Below are 23,313 nucleotides of genomic sequence, written 5' to 3'. Positions count from 1 at the left end.
ATTGCCACTTACGAATCTTATATTGTTTCTACACTCTTTGAGTTCCGAATGCTTGTCAACATCTTTATTAGAGCTTGATAGTGTATTGCACAAAGATATAGCATTATTTTACTCCATTAAATACTAAGGTTGGCTGGGCACCTCTTTAAATGATATCTGGATATAGAGGTGTTTTTGGATGCTGAAAAAAAGGTCACGTGTAAGGTCATCGGTGTGAACTGAATCCAACACTATTCCTTAACTTCCTCGATCTTCCTCTAAAATACAGAGCTCAGATGGAGGATGTGTGGTGTAGGTGCTGATCACTGTGGATCACTCTTTATTTTATAATGTTATGTAAGCTTATATAATGTAAGTTACGTCCCTTGAACTTTTGAAAATCATCAGTTAAGTCTCTATTCGTTTGTACGTTCCTTTTTGTAACGTGTTTGTTGTGTATGTTAAGCAGGATGTAGCGCTAGGCGGGGTATGCTTACTGATCTAGACACCTGATATCACTTTTCATTATGAAATACTTGCTCATTTATGATTAATATACTGAAAAATTCAATAGCTGCTACCAATGTTTCGCCAATATGTTGTTGGGATTTCGGGATTTTCTCAGAGGTAAGTAATAAATAAGAAAGCTCTTAAACTACCTATCCTTTTACAGGAATTAACCACATTGACTGATTGTTGGAAAGCGGAAATTTACACGTTATTATGGAAACCAGGAGGTCGTCTGCTCAGCCCAGTTGGTCATGTTAATTTTGCTGAAAAGGTCAAGCTATTTCGAGACGTGTCGATATTTCCAAACACTAAATTTGGCTTCAATAAACGAGTTTTTCTCACCACCACTAATGAGGTATAATATTTTTTTGAGATACTTCTCTTCTAACATGTCAATATGAAGATTACTAATTAGATATATATTTTGGACACTGATGTAAACTTTATAAAGTTGACACACAAAGTTACCATCAACAAGGCTTCACAGAGAGATTCTTTTGAGTTAATATAAATCTGTTCAGGCAAAAAGGGACAGAAGATTCGCCTATTTGGGATAACCCCATTCTGTTTGCACAACTCCTTATTTGGTAATTTTGGTTGCTGTATAGACAATAAAGCTAACAAATTAAATCCTTAAAATTTGGAAAAATCATATCTTGGTTTGTGGTGATATCAAATAAACGAGAAGGGTTGACGATTTTCATAGACGATTGATATTTGTCGATCACGGTTCAATGTATCTTTTTTGCATTTCATTTTACAGTGGCAGCCATTTATGAGAAGAATTGGAAAAGTGAATGGAACTCAGCAATACGAGGGGTATGGTCTGGACATCTTGGAAGTTTTAGCCATGGCACTAAATTTCAGGCAAGTTAAAATTCGAACGAGTCGTATCTTTATGTATATTAACATTCGCAGGATGAGCAGGACAATTTTGAATCATCTGTTTAAGAACCAACAATAATGAACGAATAGCCTGTGGAGAATTGTGTGGCCCCTGCCCGGTTCCTTAACCTCATGTTTCCTTGAAATACAACCGAGCAACAGGTATTACAGGAACTTGCTTTACTAGCTGATAACGCTCAAATTCGGGTTTCCGTCAAAATCACAAAGAAGAGACTTAACACTGGACCATTCTTATAATTTCTGACAGAATAGTTTATTATCATCTGTAAGGTATGAGCTGTTGTCAGGTATGAGCTGTTATCTGCAAGGGAGACAGGTGTGAGCTGTTAACAGATCAGGTATGAGCTGTTATCTGTTGCCTCTTCATCCGAGAAGTTTTCACTGACTTAAATAGCTGGTAATCTGATTTACACATTTTGATTCCAGTTATATATTTACTGAACCAGAAGATGGAGAATGGGGTCGAATATTGAACGGGTCTTGGACTGGTGTGGTAGGTCAGCTCAATAGACGGGTAGGTAATATTTTTGAAGACTATTTACTTATATTCAAGACTCATATCAGCCCCCGAAAATGGTGCACCTGTGCCTTTTAATGCTGATTATGAGTCCAGATAAAACACTCTGCCCTGTATATCGCAACCTTAAGCTCGGTTTGTTTAGAGGATGGTGAATGGTACCTTATCGTAATCATGATACAACACAAAAATAACTTTTGTTTCTTTTCATCTGTCCCGAAAAGATGTCCATTAACCAACCCCTCCCACATGTCGCTTACTAACAGGCAAATGGTATTTTTTCTTTGCAGGAGGTAGATCTATTTGCCGGAAGTCTGGCAATATCATCCGGTAGAGAAGACGCTTGTGATTTTACATTTCCTTACTTCCACGTCTACTCTTGCGTCATCTTCCGCACGCCGGACCCTAACAAAACAAAATGGCGAAAGTTGATAGATCCTCTGTCATGGGAGGTCCACGTGTCGGTATTAGCGTCCTTTATTTCCATCATAGCATTGCTGTATATTATAGAAAGACTGAATCCATTTTACCAACATTCTGTGAAAAGAAGACCAACATTTCAGGGTCTTTCGTTGTATCTGTTTGGTGCTCTCCTCACTCAAGGTAAGACATTAGCTGCCTTGTTATTTGACAATCCCGAATCGCTTCTGAAACATCTGATTGGTCAATCACTAAATTATATTTTTTGAATCGGATTACTGTTTTCCTCAAATGTGGATTAACTCGGTTATACTGTGAATGAATGGCGATAAATTGTTGGGTAGCTAGCAGATATGATTGTAACCACCACTGAAGAATATGCATACTACACGATTGATAGATATAGCACAAAAAACTTATAAACGTTATGTGAACTCTCTAAGAGGTAAACCGAGTTGACAAATTCCATTGCAGAGATATGGAGTATTCTTGCTGAGTTCGCATTCAAAAGGGATTGGTATCCGCCACAATATCAACTAACAACAATAACAACTATGAATCATTTGAATCTTTTAATTTTCTTTACAGGAGGTTCATCCATGCCATCATCAACGGCTGGACGATCGTTACTAGCAGCGTGGTGGATCTTTTGTTTGATAACCGTAGCTACATACAGTGGGAACCTGATAGCCTTTTTGACCGTGTCTAAAGAGAGGATGCCGTTTGAAACACTAACAGGATTGGGCAACCAGCGAGAGTATGAGTGGGGAACTTTAGGAGGAAGTTTGTGGGTTTCACTTATTAATGTGAGTCAAAGTCAATTACAATAGTGGGAAAGATCAATATCCATTCGGCAATCATCGGTTATTCTGTAAAGCGTAAAGTTGCAGAGCGCTAACAGAAACTTCACGGTAGGCCGTTTGATCAATACCAAGAGGTTGGACCAGGGATCAGCTGGTAGAAATGTTCCTCGTAAGTCGAATTTGTTACCTTTGATGACATGGTCGTTTAATTTTTCTAAAGCTAATGGATCGGACACGTTTGGTAAAATGAACATGGGAAATAAATTTTTCTTATCAAATCAAGACATAAGACATTCCTATTTTTTTTTAATGCCTTAGCCAGATAAAGGCACCAGATAGTATTTTAAAATTAAAACGTTCTGCTTTCAGTAGGATTGTCAGACCTTAGGACTAAATAAAGGGGTGAATAAACGAGCTTGGTTATACCGAGCCATACTAATTATAGCCCGTAATTCATTTACAGGAATCCAATTTAACAGTTTTTAGGAATTTATGGAATGGAATGGTCGATTTTAATCAAACAGATGAAGAGATATTCCACCTGGATCAACAGCTACACAGACGGAAAGTTGAGAACGAAGACTATGGTTTTATAGCGGATAAATCGACGGCCGAGGCCTGGGTGTCTGAGAACTGCCAACTAACGTATCTCAAAGAGCTGTTTTTTCCTATGAATTACGCCTTCGCTCTTCAGAACCATTCGCCATATTTAGAATACTTCAACGATGAGTAAGCTATCTATGTTTTTCTCTGAAGTTATCATGTGTTGTACTATGGAACCTAAACGAAACATACAATGGCCCAATAATGACAACAGGCCTGCACTTCATGGGTTTGATTGTAATGCAAATCATATAGGGTTGAGCAGGTGTAATATTGAGGTCATGTTCGTGGGAATCCCGGTTCTCTCCTAAACTCTGAAGAATTTATACCACATCCGGCCGTCAGAAACTCGATTGAATTGAGATGTGTCGCTCTGCACTAACTAGGCTAATTAACACAATGCCATGGAGTGAGCAATGAAGGACATTTTGAGTGGTCAGGTGCATTAAACTACTCTTGTTCTCTTGTAGTCTGCTAGTAGCTGTACTTTGCTCACTCCAGCCCCTCTTTCAGCACTGTCACTGCGAAAGGCGTGGTTTTGAAAATAGAGCAATAAGACCTACAAAGTGTAAAAATGATAATATTTATATAGATATAATAGAACTGTTTATTTCAACTTTCACAATATTATTTTTTAGGATGATGAAAATATATGAAAGTGGATTAACGCAGACTCTTAAACGAAAATGGTTCCCAAAACAGAATAAATGTTTGGACCAGACGACAAGTGCCAAGGCTATAGAACTGTTAGATATTCAGAGTGCGTTCTACGTGATAGGAATAGGGATTGTTATAGCCTGTATGGTAATGCTGGTTGAAAGATGTTTTGTGAAAAATGAAAAGGGGTCAAGTTTAAAATATCAGTTTATTCGAACCTTATTTAAAAGATAAAGCGATTCAATTCTTCTTCAGTGATTTTGTACGCGTGTGAACATTTGTGTTTGTATTGTGATTTGGAACGATCTGAGACGTTTGTATTGCGACTTGGATAGACCTTTGACGTTTGTGTTGCGACTTGGATAGACCTTGGATGTTTGTATTGCGACTTCGATAGACCTTGGATGTTTGTATTGCGAATTGGATAGACCTTGGACGTTTGTTTTGCGACTTGGGTAGACCTTGGATGTTTGTATTGCGACATGGATAGACCTTGGATGTTTGTATTGCGACTTGGGTAGACCTTGGATGTTTGTATTGCGACTTGGATAGAGCTTGAACGTTTGTATTGCGACTTGGATAGACCTTGGACGTTTGTATTGCGACTTAGATAGACCTTGGACGTTTGTATTACGACTTGATAGGCCTGAGACGTTTGCATTGCGTCTCAGATAAACCTGAGATGTTTGTATTGCGACTTGGATAGACCTTGGACGTTTGTATTGCGACTTGGATAGACCTTGAACGTTTGTATTGCGACTTGGATAGACCTTGCACGTTTGTATTGTGCATTGGATAGGCCTAAGACGTTTGTATTGCGATTTGGATAGATGTGAGACGTTTGTATTGTGACCTTTATAGACCTAAGACGTTTGTATTGCAACTCGGACATAGTTCGTGTACAACTAGTTGAGGTACAACTAGTTGAGTGGGGGTCCGTGGATTTAAGTGGACCTTGTTTTTTTTTTAACATGATATGGTCCCCTAATTTCTTTTCTTAGCGTTGGGGCCGGGCCTATTGACTTGGTTCAACCAGCCCCTTTTGTAGTTGAGCTACTAGTGAAAGTGGAACAACAGAACTCTAGGAGAGAGCTTGTCAGGAAATGTAGACCAGCTGGTTGATTTTCAATCTTTGTTCGGAAAGATTTTGCTATGGATTTAACACTGACTTATATACTGTCATTCCCAAAATTCCGAGTACCTGCAGAACAAATTTTTTTTCTGCGCCTTTTGGAAAGAGGGAGATACGTTCATGCGATACTTTCTTACTAACAAGAAATGGTAGCCTTTTGTGGATTCAACCATATTTCAGACAATAATTTGCTTAATGAAAAAAATGAGTTTTATGTCCTACTTTTCTGCAACTAATGGGCCAATGACAACTGGCAAAGTCATGTATGCAATGAGAAAAATTAGTCGAAGGATCTTAAACGTGTACAGCCTGTAGCACACGGGTCCTATGTTTGTTATTTCATCCGAACTTCATTATGTATGTTTTTTTCTATGTTAAAAGATCTGTCAAACCATAATGGAACTGTCTTCAGATTGTCACGCTATTGCCACTTTTGATTTATACTTTGACTACAATATTATATCATGGTATGCAGCAATTTGATTGGATTGTATGCCAGCGAATACAACCAATCAGAGGCCTTGACAAAAAGACTGCAATCATTATGGCTTAGTGTTTACAGACCTTTTGTCGAGGCCTCTGATAGGTTGTAATTGCTGGCGTACAATCCAATTAAATCGCCTCAATTACAAACTTCCATGATACAGAAAAGGTGGCTATTGGAGTCAAGGTATAAGCCAAAGTTCCTAATAGCTTGATATTGTGATAGAACATGAACAATAATAATTGAATCGTTACTTTTTTGTTAAATTTTTGAAGTTTGTGTATTTCTCTGTATCAATTTGTAAAATAAGTGAAGAAGCTTTTATTTTGATAAGTAAATGTGGTTGTTGCTGAATATTGTTTTATTTCTAGATATTTCTATCTTTGTCTATATTACTCTGTGTGCTGGGGTCATTATGATTTCGTTAACAGTCAGTTTTCGGAAACTTTTGCAATAGAAGTCCCCACCATTGGCGTTTCAACATAACACCTGTATGTATGTACATATACAATCCAACCCACCTGGCCCTTCCGTAGAAACTTTTGATAGAACTCCCCACCATTGGTGTTTTTTTTTTATGGAAATGGGCACAGGACTAGGGGACATGAAATCCTCCTCCTGCATCTCTTGACGTCTCAAAGAAGCCGCGAAAGTGCCATTTTCGTATGTATGTGCATGTTTTGTTATGATTGGCTATATTTACTTGTACAATCTGTACAATCCAGTAAAATCGCTTCATTTACAAACGTCAGTGATACAAGAAAAGTGGCTATTACAGTCAAGGTATAAGAAGTAGTTTGGTATTGTGAAGGGTAGGTTATACCAGCTTCTCGTATCAGGGTTGGTGAGTCGTTTACAATCACATACAGCGAAACCCCTGCAAACTGTACCCTCTGTAAACAGACATATTAGAAACACGTATTCCACAGTAAAAATCTCTCAACCAGCACTTCCCATTTTTTCAGTGGTATGCTAGATTTGGCAGGTTTCGCTGTATAGATAAAGAATGATTCCTACATAATGGATTATAATGTTCACGAGAGGATTTTAAAATCGGTTGCTAAGGTAAGCAGTACGCGTCATCGATTAAACGAGATGTATATTGTCTAGTAGTAAAGGAAACGATGGAGGAGTATGGAACAGCCTGATTATGTTCCATACGGAATAAGTCAATGGATTGGGCATCTGAACCAATGAGGTGTGTTTATTGAGAATGGGGTTCTGTACAGGAGGGACAACTGACAGAATGACAAGATGAAGTTTATCATGTAAGTTAATTCATCAAATAAGAGAGGTCTGACATCGTCTGAATGGTGAAAGTAATCGATGATATTAACGTGGAATTAACCTTTACCTCGTTTAGTTAAACATACTTATTATATAGTGTTTCTAAATATAGGAATTATGTAAAAGATTTGTACGACATTTAGAGATAAAGAGTACATTATAACAAACAAAAGGGAATATATTTAAGTAATATATTGTTACCCTGTAGAGATTATGTATAATGTATGTCAGGACAAAGGTCGGCTAGAAAATAAATGTGTGTTATTATGGTATAACACACTTCTTTAATAACAATTCTGTAGATATCACATTAAGGGTGAACATTTAAAACAACACAAACGCAGTCCGGAAAACAGTCTTTATATAAACATCCGTACAACACTCGAGACAGACTCAGTCATTTAAAGGAGCATATCCTATAAATTTCGATTTAAAAATCCTGTAATGAAATGGAACGTAATATATACTGCCGAATGTTTTTGTTGGTGAAGCTATTTTTCTGCGTGAATCAGATAATTACAGCTGTAGAGGGCGAACAGTTGCTCGGAAGCTGACAGATCTGTGATAATGAAAGTCAAGGATGGTTTTGCGTTGATTAAAATTACAGAGAGTGTTGCTTTAAGTTTTTAGCTTGTGATGGGTCTTAATTTGTAGATGATAATGATTTAACCTCGGTGTCTGTTTTGAAAGATGGTTCGGATATATGACGTCGACAGTTCTATCAACAATGGTACTACCTTTCAGGTAAGAGTTCTTGTTCAAGCTACTGAACCGTGGTGGCTCAGCGACGCTTGCTTTCTATCCTGAAAGTACAGGGTTCAACCCCGGTATAAGGGTTTTTCAACCTGGTTTCTTCCTGTCAGTGATCCAGGAGATGACATATAACAAGCGTGAAGTATAATGACGTAGGCTGTCGGCAAGGATCAGCAGGTGGCCAGAATCCTTTTAGACGTAAAATTTATCATTGTAAGTAATACATTAATATTTAGTCATATCCCCATTTATTTGATGTCCGTTATGATAGTCTAAGTTGATATTTCATTTCAGAATTTTACAATCAACCAAGAGACATCAGACAGCAATGATAATTATATTAAATTACCTGCCACACTGTGTGTATCGGTATCTCTGGTTATACTATTCGTCCTGATTACAACTATTGGTTTTATCAGGTGAGGCGTTTTCCATCATAATCTATCTCATCTTAATTTGTGAAAACTCAAAAAGCTAAAATGAAATGGAGTTTTACCTCGTACTTTTCTATGCTTGTATGGCTATGCCATAGAGTGTTCAATGACGGAGATTTTGACAGAATAGTCGCATTAGACTTATCTATTTTAATTTCCAACCATCTTTAAAGGGATCTGTAACGTCAACAGCCTATGGCACGTCAGTTTATTGTCCCATCGTTTCTGGTATGTTAAACGAAACGGATGCTTCACAATTGAAAGGGCAAGGCAGAGAACACTTTTCATCAGATTTAAGATAGGGTGATCCAGTGTGACGAAATGACCCAAAGATAAGACATTACGTTACTTACATCGACATGGAAGGATATTGTGCTAGCGTTTTAATATTCTTACTAGACTCATCACAAAGTGTGCAATGGGACTATTTTTCCCAGGGAGAAGAGATCACGTCGCGTCGTGTCCAATAACCCCGTCACACAGAACAGGCGTCCATAATACGCTTTCATCAGATTTAAGATATTTATATATGGCCCAATGGCGCAAAATTGTTCAAAATCATGCTTTTTAACTTCAGTAAACTGCGAAATGGAAGACCACAACGTCAGATGGTGAAGTTTATTTTCCTCAGTGAGACGGTTTCAGTTTTTACGACTCTATTCATTTTCTTGGTCGTTCATCTCGTCATAGATAGAACCGGATGTTTCGTAGTCTCCATCTTTTTACACTACTTAATATTGGTGACGATTATGTGGGGAAGTGTAGATGTTTTAGGCTGTTACTTTGTCTACGTCAAACTACTTGGTCTAGATTTTCTGGGATATCGATGGAAAATGCTGGCTAGTAGTTTAGGTAAGGAGATTCTTTTAGTTTATGAATTATAAGATGGAGGAAGAAGTGGTAAGCAGTAGTCAAGGGTCACAGAACTATCAAGAGGGGCTCACACTGGGCAAATCAAATAAGAAATTTGAAAACGCAGAGGATGAGAGGAAGGGGGGGGGGGGGTGGTTTCAAAGCTCTGCCAGTGTTTTATAATATCTTCATCTGTATATTTCAGTCGTACCTTTAATACCAATAATCATAATAATCTCAATAGACGTGGAGACCTATAGTATCACCAACTCACATAGGTAAGGACTTGAACGATTCTTCTACAGTTTGGAAATCGAAAACAAATTAAAAGAAAGCTAATGCAAAATTCATCCCATTTTATACTGTGTGGCGCTGCTGATCCTCCTTGGCTGAATTTGGTGCACAATAGTAGGACGTAATACTCCATTCATTTCATTTATTTCAGATGCTGGTACAATGATTATGTGGTTTATTATGGGTTGATTTTACCGAGTGCTATAGTAACTATCGTGGCTACTGTTATATTTACTGTAATACTAGTTCATACTATTAGATCTTCATCAAATACTACTCAGGGACATAGAACTCGCAAGCGAATAATCAGGCGGGTTTGCAAAGTGTTCGGCAGCTTGGTGTTGATTGGTACGTATTATGATAATATATCTAAAACAAGTTAGGCAGGCGAGAGGAACTCTGTGTTATAATCAAACCTGAACATCAAATAAACAATGTCTTTACGAAAGGCGGTTACCTCAATCTACTCGCTGTTTGTTAATCTACAATATTAGTGGTCTAGGTCTAATAAGGGGAAGTAAGCAATAAGTAACTTCTTGTTCACTTCCGGGTTAATCGTTTTATGTTATTGTATTATTAAAACCATTCTTCATCAGTATTTGTGCTTCAATGGTATTGAGATTGAAAAGGAGTAGGCCTAGGACCCACCCAAGTTACAAATAGACGTTGCCCTTTCGAGATCGACTCCATTTGTGGCATTATGAAGACACCACTAATTTGCCGAGTCCAAATATAAGAATATCAAGCCTCAAAGTTATTCATTTGTTTTTATTATTTCAGTGTCAACATGGATATTCTCTCATTTGGTCCAGTCAAGTCATCACAGTGTGTTATTCTATTATTTATTCTGTGTTACTTCCCTTGGCTACAGTTGTCTTATGTTTAGACGTTCTCTAGATAAACTCAGCATGGCGTACTGGAAATCTGTGATACATAGAAACAATCAGGGTGATCCAGTGTGACGAAATTACCCAAAGATAAGACATTACCGTACTTACATCGACATGGAAGGATATTGTACTAGCGTGTTAATATTCTTACTAGACTCATCACAAGGTGTGCAATGGGACTATTTTTCCCAGGGAGAAGAGATCACGTCGCGTCACAGTGTCCAATAACCCCGTCACACAGAACAGGCGTCCATACTGCGCTTTACGGCTACGGAAAATTGACTTTTAAACGCGTTTTAAGATAGCTAGCTTGATATTAAATAAACGAATTAAATTTGCTCGCAGTGCCACGGTGCCGCATGGCGAAGACAATGTTCACAATCACCATCTTTATTAAATTAAATCTTCATCTTTAAGACAATTCCATAATAACTGATATTTCGATTTGTTGTCTTTCACCGTTTTAACAAGAATTCGTTCAACCAGCATCACCATACAGGCTATAACAATCCCTATACCTATCACATAGAACGCACTCTGAATATCTAACAGCTCTATAGCCTTAGCTGAATTATGTCCTAAACATTTGTTCTGTTTAGGAAACCATTTTCGTTTTAAAGTTTGTGCCAACCCACTTTCAGAAAGCTTCATCATCCTGAAAGTTAAAAAATGGCATGTTGTTTGAAAAAGTCGTTCAACAGGATATCCAGCAGTTTACAAATACGTAAGGCAACTGATTATGTAATTAAACAGGAAAGAAGATCAGAATTGGTTTAATTATAAGATCGACCGCGGCTACTTGAGAAATACCCTAGTTGCTTATCAGTTTATAGAGGTCAATATCAGCTATCTATAACACTCTTCAGATCTATAATTCGACGCCAGGTTTACTTACAATACAATACAACCCGTGAATCGTGGGGCTTATCACGTGGTAAAACAATTATCTAGAAAATAGAAATCTAGTGGTCTAGGTCACTTCATCTCCACAATGCTTTGACTGCAATAGCCACTATTCTTGTATCACGGATTGCAGTGATTCGATTTGATAGTGCGCCAGCAAATACAGCCAATCAGAGCCCTCGACAAAAAAGTAAGGCTTTTAGCATTATGGCTTTGGGTTCTCAGACTTTCTGTCGAGGCCTCTGTCTGTATTTGCCATCAATCAGTTCATTTATAAACTTCCGTGATACAAGAAAGGTGGCTATTGCATTCAAGGTACTAGACGAAGATCGTTATAGCTTGACACTGTGAAGATTTTATTCACCATGTACTTACTCGTCGTTGAAAGATTCTAAATAAGGAGAATTATCCTGAAGAGCGAAGGCGTAATTCATTGGTAGAAACAGTTCCTTAAGATAAGTTAAACCACAATTTTCCCAAACCCAGGCCTCGGCGGTTGTCTTATCAGCTATGAATCCATAGTCTTCATTTTCAACCTTCCTTTTATGAAGAAGTTGATCTAAGCTAAAGACATCAGGATCGGAATGGTTAAATTCTTTTAAACCGTTCCATAGATCTTTAAACACTGTTAAATTAGAATCCTGAAAACCAGAACAGAATTAGTCAAATCAGTCAAAGAGTTGAAACAAACAGGATGTCGTGCAGTAATAGGAAGTAGGTGTTACAAGAGTATCTGTACTGTCCTTAATGCGAGAGCCTTGCAGCGGGTTGTAGTTGGTGAAAGCTTTGAAACGTGGTTGTTGGTTCTAATAAGTTATATTTCCTGATAATTCCAGTCAACCCAGCTGTAAATGGGTACGATTAAACTTGGAAAAGAAGTTTGGCCAAGAGGTATCACCATGGACCAGCTGTTTTCCGAAGTTGTTCTCCTTGTGAAATAAAGTAGTAGTAGTTGCTTCTTTCTTTTCTTACCTTCACTAAAGAAACCCAGATACTTCCTCCCAATGTGCCCCATTTATATTCCCGTTGGTTGCCCAGTTCCGCCAGAGTTTCAAACGGCATAGGCTGTCTTGAGACGGTTAGGAAAGCTATCAGGTTCCCACTGTATGTAGCTACGGTTATCAAACAAAAGATCCACCACGCTGCTAGTAACGATCGTCCAGCCGTTGATGATGGCATTGATGAACCACCTGGAAAAGAATTGTAACCATTCCAAACTCCTGTTTTGAACACTGGCAGAGAATGAAATATATTTTTTACATGGCTCTATTGTGCATCATATTGAACTGAACAAATGATGCCATTTTTTATTTGGTAATATACGGATTGTCATAACCTCATGCAACGTTACTAAGTAAGCAATAGAAGGAACCATTTAAGGAAAGATATTCCAACTATATCATATTACCACACGTTTCTTAAAAAATGTCCATCAGATTTGATGATTTATTTTCCCGTCCGAACAGAAATGGACACAGTCTTACCTTGAGAGAGCAGAGCTCCAAACAGATACAAGATTAGTCCTTGAAACGTTGGTCTTCTAGTCACAGAATGTTGGTAGAATGGGTTTAATCTCTCTATAGCGTACAGTAAAATTATAATACCAACAAACGATGAGAGGATACAGACATATACCTGCCAGGTGAGAGGGTCTATCAGCTTCCGCCATTTTCTATTATTGGGGTCCGGCGTGCGGAAGATGACGCAAGAGTACACGTAGAAATAAGGGAAGGTGAAATCACAAGCCTCTTCTCTTGAAGATGATATCGCCAGAGGACCAACAAACAAATCCACCTCCTGTGAAGAGAAAGTAACGTTGGCCAAGGGAATGAAAAGGGGTTAACAAGAGATTTAATCCTACCTATATCCTTTGCTAGATATTTTTTGTAACTAATTGTGACCCATAGGTTTGTTTCTTACTTGAGATAAAAGATAAATAAAACCATTATGATTTTGATTTGTAAAGGAACCTTTCTACAGCTACACCTCTTACAAAGGTATTCGCACTCGTTTACAGATGCGATTCGATTCCATTACTTATTACCTACCCGTCTATACAGCTGACCTACCACACCAGTCCAAGACCCGTTCAATATTCGACCCCATTCTCCATCTTCTGGTTCAGTTAATATATAACTAGAATCAAAATGTTAAAATAAGATCATCAGCAATTAGTTGATTTCATCAAAAGCCAGAAACATTGAAAGCAGAAAACGTTTTCTATTATTCGAACACGTTTGTAAGGATACTAATGACTGCTAGTCTTGGAAGATGCAAAACATTTGGTGAGACACTACGTACATTTTCTGTTGCCAAGTCAAATTCCTAACAGGTTCGAAATGTTTATCTTTGTATCAATTCCTTTTCAAGAGTACCTTATAGCAACAGCCAATGTCTTTCCTTAAAGAGGTGACTCGCTGTCCACCCGTAACCCTTCCGTAACCCTTTCTAAAAGTGTTATTCCCCTTGCTCCCTCATATTTCCTTTTAGCCCTTAACCCTTTCCAAACCATAACCGAAAGTGTTATTCCTTTATCAATCTTTGCTTACCTGAAGTTCAAAGCTGTTGCTAAAACTTCTAGTAGATCTATAACATACCCCTCATAATGATAGGTTCCATTTATTACTGATAGTCGCATCGCGAATGGTTGCCACTGGTAGAAATAAAAAAGAAATATGGGACCTTTTCAAATGAAAATAAACACCAAAAGTCGTCGATCAAACAAGGAAGTAGGTGTGTGAAGAATGTGGATTGAGGTTTATATGAATTTGAGTTATTTTTTGGTAAATATAGTAGACTGTATTTAAAGACGATTATAACTAGATTGTGTTTATGTTTAAAATATGCCGGCATATTCGTCATCTTTCGACATCTTTCGACATCTTTCCGTGAAGTTGAATCTATTTATGCTGAAGAGTATTAACAGTAATGTCATGTTGGAATGGGCACATAATATATTCCTCAACTTTACCTCGTTTATAGTGGTCAGGAAAACTCGCTTATTGAAACCGAGTTTAGTGTTGGGAAAAATAGACACGTCTGGAAATAGGTTGACGTTTTCTGAAAAATCCACGAGTCCAACCTGACTCAGCAGACGACCTCCTGGTTTCCATAGTAACGTGCTAACTTCCGCTTTCCAACAGTCAGTCAGTGTGGTCATTTCCTTCAACAAAAACATTGATACTATTGTACTAAATAAAATCACGATTATGAAGATAGTGAGGCCTTCTCTTTATTTGTTGTCTGAAGAATTAAAATACTTCCAACTGATTATCTGCACCTGTGTAACTCTTTACGTTGGAGGTTAAATTATACTTTGATTACTACAAACTTTCGAATCGCCTTAGCACATCAACTCGTCAATCGTACTACGGCGGCCATTCTTGATACGCCTGACAATAACCTCGTATGCAGCTGGTGGATAAATCGGACTACTTCCTTGCTCCATTGATGACAACCGACTTGTCTCTGACACCGAGACATCTCCTGTCTACGAGGATAGAGTCTTCAAGGGAGATAACTAACATCCTACGAACTATATTTTGTAACGCGGAGGTAACTTCCGCCTAACAATTAAAGAGGATTTTCTTTCAGCTGTATACGAGGTTATTGTCAGGCGAAGCGAGAATGGCCGCAGTAGAGACGATTGATCAACTCGTTTTACATCGATACGATGCTGGCGGCAAATTTCGCTGAAAACTGTTAAATCAAGTTTCTTTTTATTGTTCCTGTTGTTTATCTAATCTATCTGTCTATCAATCTAATTAATGTTCACTTTCCTAACTGTTAATTATTACCTACCATGAGTTCTTGATGCATCAGGTTGGTCAAATTTCCTGGATTCATAGTTTCATCAGTATCTGCTATATCGTTTACCAATGAATTGATACTGACTGCAAAACCCTGAAACATTCACATTGTCCTTGCAATTCATATCTCATACTGGCGACATGTGTTTCAGGTACAAGATACGCATCAGGAGAGTTAGTTTAGTTTTGAACATAGATGCTAACTTTCCAATGTAAAGTTTAAGACGAATGAATTAAGTAAAAGTAAATGAAAGATGTAGTTATCATGATTTTTAATTCACACAGGATCTGAATATCACTCGACAATTCATCTTAAACTGCCGGAAGTAAAGATTCTCGCCCCCAGGCTAATGTACAACTTAATTAACCATTCACTACTGAGACAGATTCAGAAAAGCTCAGAGACAACCGGAAACAGGTATTTACAAACTGTACAAACCTTTCTAGAGTCTACAGCATCATCTTCAGTAAAAGGAAAGTTGATGACAGCGACATTATCTATTTTTAGATCACAGGGATTATTGAGTATTGTTCTACTGTTAAAATCTACAACCAACCATTTCGAGAAGACACCCATAGCTGTAGCTCCACTGTTTCTCTTGTCATATTCATCAACCTGTTAGAAATACAACGGAGTTTTACTCCCTATATCTCCAATTGGATTGATGGTATCCAATTGGCAAGTATGTTTTCTGAACGTCAACAGCTTAACCACTTTGCCAAAGGATCTTAATTGGGCATAACAATTACCATCCGAGCGACAAGACGTTTTTCCATGTCATAGCTTCTCAGACTTGACTGAACAATCCACAAATATCATCTCAACCCACGCCGGATTCTGGTGACATTCAGCAAAGTAATTATTGCATTGAAGCTCAATATGCTCAAAGTGACTAAAATTTTGACGCCAACTGAACAAGCCTGGCACAAAATATTTGCTTTCATTTCGTAATAGCTTAACATTGATATGGCTTACCTGTATTAAAACATTGTTGATACAATCCTGAGAACATATAACTAATATATTACGTTCTTCATACGTTGTTTTATGATATATTTTATTAAAAAGGAAAGTATAGTGTAGAGTTTTATTTTGAAGATGATCTAAATTATACATAGTTAGAATGATACCATCTCCTATTTTCTCTGTTACCATTTTACTCTGCAGTTCTGTAATATAAAACAGTCTAGAGTGTAAAGTAGAGCGAGACCATGAGATCCTATTGTCTCTGTTACCATTTTACTCTGCAGCTCTGTAATATAAAACAGTCTAGAGTGTAAAGTTTAGCGAGACCATGAGATCCTATTGTCTCTGTTACCACTTTACTCCGCAGCTCTGTAATATAAAACAGTCTATAGTGTAAAGTAAAGCGAGACCATGAGATCCTATTGTCTCTGTTACCATTGTACTCCGAAGCTCTGTAATATAAAACAGTCTAGAGTGTAAAGTATGGGGAGACCATGGGATCCTATTGTCTCTGTTACCATTGTACTCCGAAGCTCTGTAATATAAAACAGTCTAGAGTGTAAAGTAGAGCGAGACCATGAGATCCTATTGTCTCTGTTACCATTTTACTCTGCAGCTCTGTAATATAAAACAGTCTAGAGTGTAAAGTTTAGCGAGACCATGAGATCCTATTGTCTCTGTTACCATTGTACTCCGAAGCTCTGTAATATAAAACAGTCTAGAGTGTAAAGTATGGGGAGACCATGGGATCCTATAGTCTCTGTTACCATTGTACTCCGAAGCTCTGTAATATAAAACAATCTAGAGTGTAAAGTATGGCGAGACCATCAGATCCGATTTTCTCTGTTACCATTTTACTCTGCAGCTCTGTAATATAAAACAGTCTAGAGTGTAAAGTAGAGCGAGACCATGAGATCCTATTGTCTCTGTTACCATTGTACTCCGCACCTCTGTAATATAAAACAGTCTAGAGTGTAAAGTAGAGCGAGACCATGAGATCCTATTTTCTCTGTTACCATTTTACTCTGCAGCTCTGTAATATAAAACAGTCTAGAGTGTAAAGTATAGCGAGACCATGAGATCCTATTTACTCTGCAGCTCTGTAATATAAAACAGTCCGGAGTGTAAAGTAAAGCGAGACCATGCGATCCTATTTTCTCTGTTACCATTGTACTCCGAAGCTCTGTAATATAAAACAGTCTAGAGTGTAAAGTATAGCGAGACCATGAGATCATATTGTCTCTGTTACCATTTTACTCTCCAGCTCTGTAATATAAAACAGTCTAGAGTGTAAAGTATGGGGAGACCATGCGATCCTATATTCTCTGTTACCATTGTACTCCGAAGCTCTGTAATATAAAACAGTCTAGAATGTAAATAAGAGAGGTGGCGAGATCCCATTTTCTCTGTTACCATTGTACTCCGCAGCTCTGTAATATAAAACAGTCCAGAGTGTAAAGTAAAGCGAGACCATGAGATCCTATTTTCTCTGTTACCATTGTACTCCGAAGCTCTGTAATATAAAACAGTCTAGAATGTAAATAAGAGAGGCGGTGAGATCCTATTGTCTCTGTTACCATTTTACCCCACAGCTCTGTAATATAAAACAGTCCAGAGTGTAAAGTAAAGCGAGACCATGAGATCCTATTTTCTCTGTTACCATTGTACTCCGAAGCTCTGTAATATAAAACAGTCTAGAATGTAAATAAGAGAGGCGGTGAGATCCTATTGTCTCTGTTACCATTTTACTCCACAGCTCTGTAATATAAAACAGTCTAGTATCTACTTTACTGCAAACTTTCTAGATTGATAAAAATATGAATGAGCTCGATATTAAGACATGCGCGTTATATTCGCAATTATTCGATATTTTTCCTGATTCTGTTCATAAACAGATTATTTTTACTAGCCTGCTTAGAATATTCATTTGTCTTTCATCAGAGAAGGGAGTGCAGATACAGTTCGTTGAAATATTTTTGTTCATAGTAACAATGTGCGCGTTATTTTTACCTACGCGTTATGTTCGCAATCATTCGTTATTTTCAGTCTTGGCCAATTTAACTTACATAGTATGTCTCAAAAAAGGGGGCGTGCTTTTTTCAAACCTGTGCATTATATTAGCAATTATACATTATACTGACTGGTAGCAGAAAATGAACTATTCATATAATCTATCAATCATAATAAGAAAGTAATTGATAACCAACCAATATGATTAGAATATAAAGCGGGTGCTCATTATATTAGCAATTATACGTTATACTTACCAGTATAATTAGAATAGAGAATGATGAGATTTTTCCACTGAAGATGTTGAACTACTGAGACAATAATATTGATGTTTTTATCAGAATGACGATGGTACAGACAGTAGCTGATAGATTGGATGGATGTTGGTGGGTCTGATCCTGGTGGATAGGAAGAGGAACACATCCTTCTATCTGGTGAATAGCTAGACCTTCTCACTGAGGACAGACAGGAGTAGTTGTAACCAGAAGGAATGGCGGTGTCCAGTAGAATTGTCTGTTCACACAAGCTGGTCGTGAAGAAAATGAAATCCTGAGACTGGTTGAATTCGTTTTGGACTGAAACAGAAAATAAGTCAACGATTGATGTTAGATAGGGCCGTAGCGTAATAGAGGTTCATGCCTCACTTTAAAAACGACGACCAGGCGTTAGAAAAGTTGCTTTTCAAGTGTGTATTTTAAATCCACAAAACCCCCGCCGAAATTGAACATGAACTACGCCACGGCCTTGAGAGAATAATGTATTAAACGATAAAAACATAAGTTAGATAAGTGAAAGTACAGCTACACTCAGTCAAGGAAGGCCATGACAGGTAGATCTGACGAAGGGCAGCAGTATTAACGCATGCACCACCATACTGACGCTTCTAGTCCATCTTCCACTGAGTTTTTGTATTGGATAGGGTGAAACAATCCGAGCACCTGCCCATGCAAATAGACCACAGAGCACACAAAGCTCCCTCAAAGTTTACCCAATGTGTGGTGGTGATGTCTCTAGTATTCTGTAGCATTCAACATTCTTTTACTGAGCCATACAATTTGTGACAATAGCTTCTACGGTAATTCAAGATGGCATCAATTATGAATTGTAGAAACCAAGTTATTGGATATCATAATACATCTTAAAAGAATAGTTGAGATGAATAATGTATATATCATACCCTGGTGAATATGATCAGTTTCTGTGTTGATTTCTTTCCATCGTATAACAGCGAATCTATTATTGAAGCGTCCAGTGATGTTATAGTCCCACTGGTCTTCTACAGTATTATTACCTCGTCTTATATCTAGTACCACTGAAAACATAAATTACATTCAGTCTGTGATACCAGCTTTTGCTTCTTGTCATGTACCAACCTACCAACCTACTAACCTGCCAACTACCAACTACCAACTTACCAACTTACCAACTACCAACCTACCAACCTTTCGTGAGAATTTTTTGCAAAATCTAGAAAAGTTTATGCTGGCCTGGATTTCGCCCCCAACTTTCAAATTTATCATTATATTACACAGGGATGAATTGCCTGTGGGTCACCTTGACAATTCGAAGGCTAATACTATCTGGCCCACAGGATAGAAACGCCACTCCACTGTTCCCGCTAAGTGGTGTTCAATATTAACGAGTTGGACGCGGGCGTCAACCAACCTACCAGCAATATCTGTCCAATCTGAAAATGTTTAGCGACAGTAAGTGTTACTGAGTAAAGCCCTGGTTCCTAACGTGGTATGAATTTATTTTGAGAGAGCACCTCACATCATCACATGCTGGAAATGTGGATGAAACAAATTTTTGGGGTAGTGAAGGTCCTGGTGATTGCTCCAGGGGTGTGAAGGTTGGGAACCACTACAGTAAAGAAAAGACTTGAAGATGGTCATCCCTGATTGTAAAGGCAAAGGAATTGACGAATCACTTTTCAACAAGAGTCTTGAATTTCAAACCACGAGAAGTTTAAATAATTCTACTTGTTAAAATTTAATTGTATCATGACTTTGTTGTCTTTTGTTTTATTATATCCACAATAACATATATATATTACAATAAGTCTACCTGTCAAGCTCAATTGTCTTGGTTGTTATGGGTGGGTGGGTGCACGGAATGCTCTGAATCACTGTAGTGATGGACAAAAAACATAAATGAAAAATATATGTGACTCATTAAGGTATATAATATATCGAAAACGAAGTAATTGAGTACTCGCTGAGCCTTGTTGTATGGCTATTTGACATCTATACTGTTGAAGAACAGTCGACCAACGCATGTGAAACAAGGGTTTTGTTTGCTCTGTAGGTAACCGATGTTAGATAATCATCAAGAAATTACATGTGGGCTGCCGTGGTGTTTCTATAAAAAACATTAGGTGGAAGGGCGAGTGGGGGCCAGCTTAATTTCTGGGGGATGGTGGGGTCATGGAAACGCCACTGGTAAGCAGGAACGTCCTTTTTGTATCACTCTCTCCACCCGACATCTATTTGGAAACATAGTTATAATTATCATGGCTTTTTCTACTGCCTTTGGAATCTCGTGAGAATTATACATGAAGTGTATGGCGGCAGTAGTGTTCCTTCAGGGGATGAGATGAGAGTGGTCCGCCTTTGTGACCCACCCAACTCCCACTTTCCAATTGGGTTCATTCAGCACCTAAATGCCTGGTGCTTCGAGCACCCCTTGACAATTCTGTAGCGCCTACTTTCTTCCACCTTCTATGAATGATCTGCACGTGGATGCTGATATAAAAAATGATAGCACTATGAGCTCTTATTCGATATACAAGGAACTGACTTACCAATTTTGATTATGTTTCCTCCTAACTCTGCTATCACTGCAGATAACACTAATAATACGGTTAAATATAACATTTCCGTTTATCTCTCAGAACACTGTCAAATATTTTTGATGATGATGTTCGTCCTTCAATGTCACAAGATTCACTTTTTTTTTAAATTTGTGTTTGCTTCTGTGGACTAAATGATGTGAAATTTCAAATGCCATCGATCAACTTCATCTGACATTTATGATACAAAATGTTTGAAGAAACAGCGCATCATTTATCTGGTGAAAAAAAAAAGAAACACACTTTTACAACAAAAGAGGAGTTATTCTTGTAAAGTATGCGACGTTTCAACATATTACACTATTATCACCATACAGACCATCCCCACTCAAATACACTATATTTCTACAATTTACAGCTCCATATTTGTCATTGAAAAACAGCCCTATAAAGATCCTTAGCATTCTAAACCACTCTGCAATGTTTCAACAATTTACATTCACTCGTCTCCAGATAACATATCTCTCGGTTAGTTTTTGAACGAAATCAATTCCTTAATTGTTTGACTGTATTGTACTTTAACAGTGAATTATAATTATCTCAATGTATAACAATTTTCAATTCATTTATCAATATTTCAAAATTCCTAACTCAGTCCACAAAACCATGAAAACCACAACAACAATCACAGAGCATAAAATATTGGAATTATCGGATAATTCACAACACCTGAATCACAATGTAAACTACGTTTCAACAAGTTACATTGTTAACAGCAGTTATTATAGCATGCTATTCTTGGATAATATACAACACAACGTTTTAATCAATGTTGAGACAATGCTGTCTAAATGCTTACAATAAGAAAGATACTCGAGTGATATGTAGCGATATTTAATGTGCTCTCTCGCTCTCTCGTCTGATCCAATTAATTGATGTATTTTCTATGAACTTTGTTATTATAGCTTAAAGGGATTATAAAGAGATTTTCTATTGTTCTTATATGTATTGTGGATTCGTACTATTCAAATTTTCAATCAGATTTCTGTGCTTGCTGCAATTCCAGTAAAAGTAAGTGTTTGATTACGTCACTAATCCTGAAATACCTTATGTGATACAGACATATTTTGTGGTTAGTGACATCATCAAATTGCAGGACTACAAACGTTTGACTGAAATTGGAATGGTCTCTGTCCCCGATACACATAATTTTTAAAAAAAAAACTCTTTACCAGCGCTTTAAAAGCACGCTTCCAGACGAACAACACACACTCTTAACTACTTTGATCAGTTTAATGCGATCTGAACGTTTATCAGTTACCATAGCGTTTTGAATAAATTAGACAGTGATTTTAAATTATATGTATGATAGCTGCTTATCGTAAATAGATTATGTTTCATCCTTTGTAATTGTGTTTGAATGTACAGAGATGTTTAATTCTTTGTATTGTGAATAAATAAACCTGAACACGAAACGAAACGAATCCAAACAAAATACTGGCAAAACATTGGTAGCAGCTTATGAAATTTTCACATTGAATAGGTGTTGGAATGCTTACATCTTCTTTGAGCACCATTCTCATTTCCTGTCAGATTTCGTTAGCTGTAATGCTTGAAAAGCTGGACAAAATTCATCAACACCCCCATTCGTCATACTTCCTCGGTTAATAAAACCATGTCAAAACCCGTATTCGTGAAACAATGGACACAATTATCACTATCTCAAATGCTATTTGGATGCTAGATCCGAAAATCCCCTTATTTATCTTATTAGCTTTGCGCTGAAACTTAAAGAAAAAAAACGTTTGATTGATGATGTGATGTCCACCGTCCAGATTATAACCTTCAGTTTTATTGGTGTTACTATTAACAGACAATGGTATATCAGTAAAACATTCTCTTGGGTATACGATTCTAATGGCCAGAAACCACTCTCTATTATCTAGATATTATGTTAAATGATATATTCATAATGATGTTAAAGAAATAATGATGATGATAATATTAGCTCTGACTGGTCAAAAACATCTCTATTTATTAACAGTAATTTACATTTTGGCGGTTGCAGAACTTTGGTGTATGAATGAGAGGGGGCGCAAGTTGAGAATAAATTTCTTAAATTTTGAAATAATTCACATTTCGACAAAAACAAAAAGTGTTTTTTTTTTGTATTTTGGGCCTATCACTCCCCCGTCTTGGATCCGTTTCTTCGATTTAAAGTAGACGTACTCCGACGTGCTTCAGTGTGTTTTACCTTAACGTATTCAACCTACTTATTATACGTTGGTATACTCCTGCGTAATCATCAATGT

The 23,313-nt window shown here is 37.4% G+C and overlaps 3 protein-coding genes across 3 annotated transcripts; 2 read left to right on the top strand and 1 right to left on the bottom strand.

The window, feature by feature from the left end:
• Positions 1 to 1,264: 1,264 nt before the first annotated feature.
• LOTGIDRAFT_141335 (hypothetical protein) lies at positions 1,265 to 4,629 on the top strand (the record flags this gene model as incomplete). Its single annotated transcript, XM_009050930.1, has 6 exons — positions 1,265 to 1,376; positions 1,842 to 1,909; positions 2,203 to 2,451; positions 2,830 to 3,138; positions 3,599 to 3,864; positions 4,377 to 4,629. 6 exons carry the CDS (start codon positions 1,265 to 1,267, stop codon positions 4,627 to 4,629), a joined length of 1,257 nt encoding a protein of 418 aa, XP_009049178.1.
• Positions 4,630 to 7,988: 3,359 nt separating this feature from the next.
• Positions 7,989 to 10,014, top strand: LOTGIDRAFT_173447 (hypothetical protein; the record flags this gene model as incomplete). Its single annotated transcript, XM_009050929.1, has 5 exons — positions 7,989 to 8,042; positions 8,346 to 8,470; positions 9,063 to 9,337; positions 9,543 to 9,615; positions 9,783 to 10,014. 5 exons carry the CDS (start codon positions 7,989 to 7,991, stop codon positions 10,012 to 10,014), a joined length of 759 nt encoding a protein of 252 aa, XP_009049177.1.
• A 900-nt stretch (positions 10,015 to 10,914) lies between these two features.
• LOTGIDRAFT_173446 (hypothetical protein) lies at positions 10,915 to 21,086 on the bottom strand (the record flags this gene model as incomplete). Its single annotated transcript, XM_009050928.1, has 13 exons — positions 10,915 to 11,176; positions 11,800 to 12,065; positions 12,397 to 12,614; positions 12,909 to 13,221; positions 13,494 to 13,560; positions 13,974 to 14,077; positions 14,396 to 14,587; positions 15,226 to 15,327; positions 15,673 to 15,849; positions 16,210 to 16,403; positions 18,468 to 18,785; positions 19,388 to 19,522; positions 21,014 to 21,086. 13 exons carry the CDS (start codon positions 21,084 to 21,086, stop codon positions 10,915 to 10,917), a joined length of 2,421 nt encoding a protein of 806 aa, XP_009049176.1.
• Positions 21,087 to 23,313: the final 2,227 nt, after the last annotated feature.

The sequence above is a fragment of the Lottia gigantea genome (assembly GCF_000327385.1).
Source record: "Lottia gigantea unplaced genomic scaffold LOTGIsca_159, whole genome shotgun sequence".
In the NCBI taxonomy this organism is placed as follows: domain Eukaryota; kingdom Metazoa; phylum Mollusca; class Gastropoda; family Lottiidae; genus Lottia; species Lottia gigantea.
Note: the sequence above shows the minus strand (reverse complement) of the source record. Positions and strands in the feature narration are given on the sequence as shown.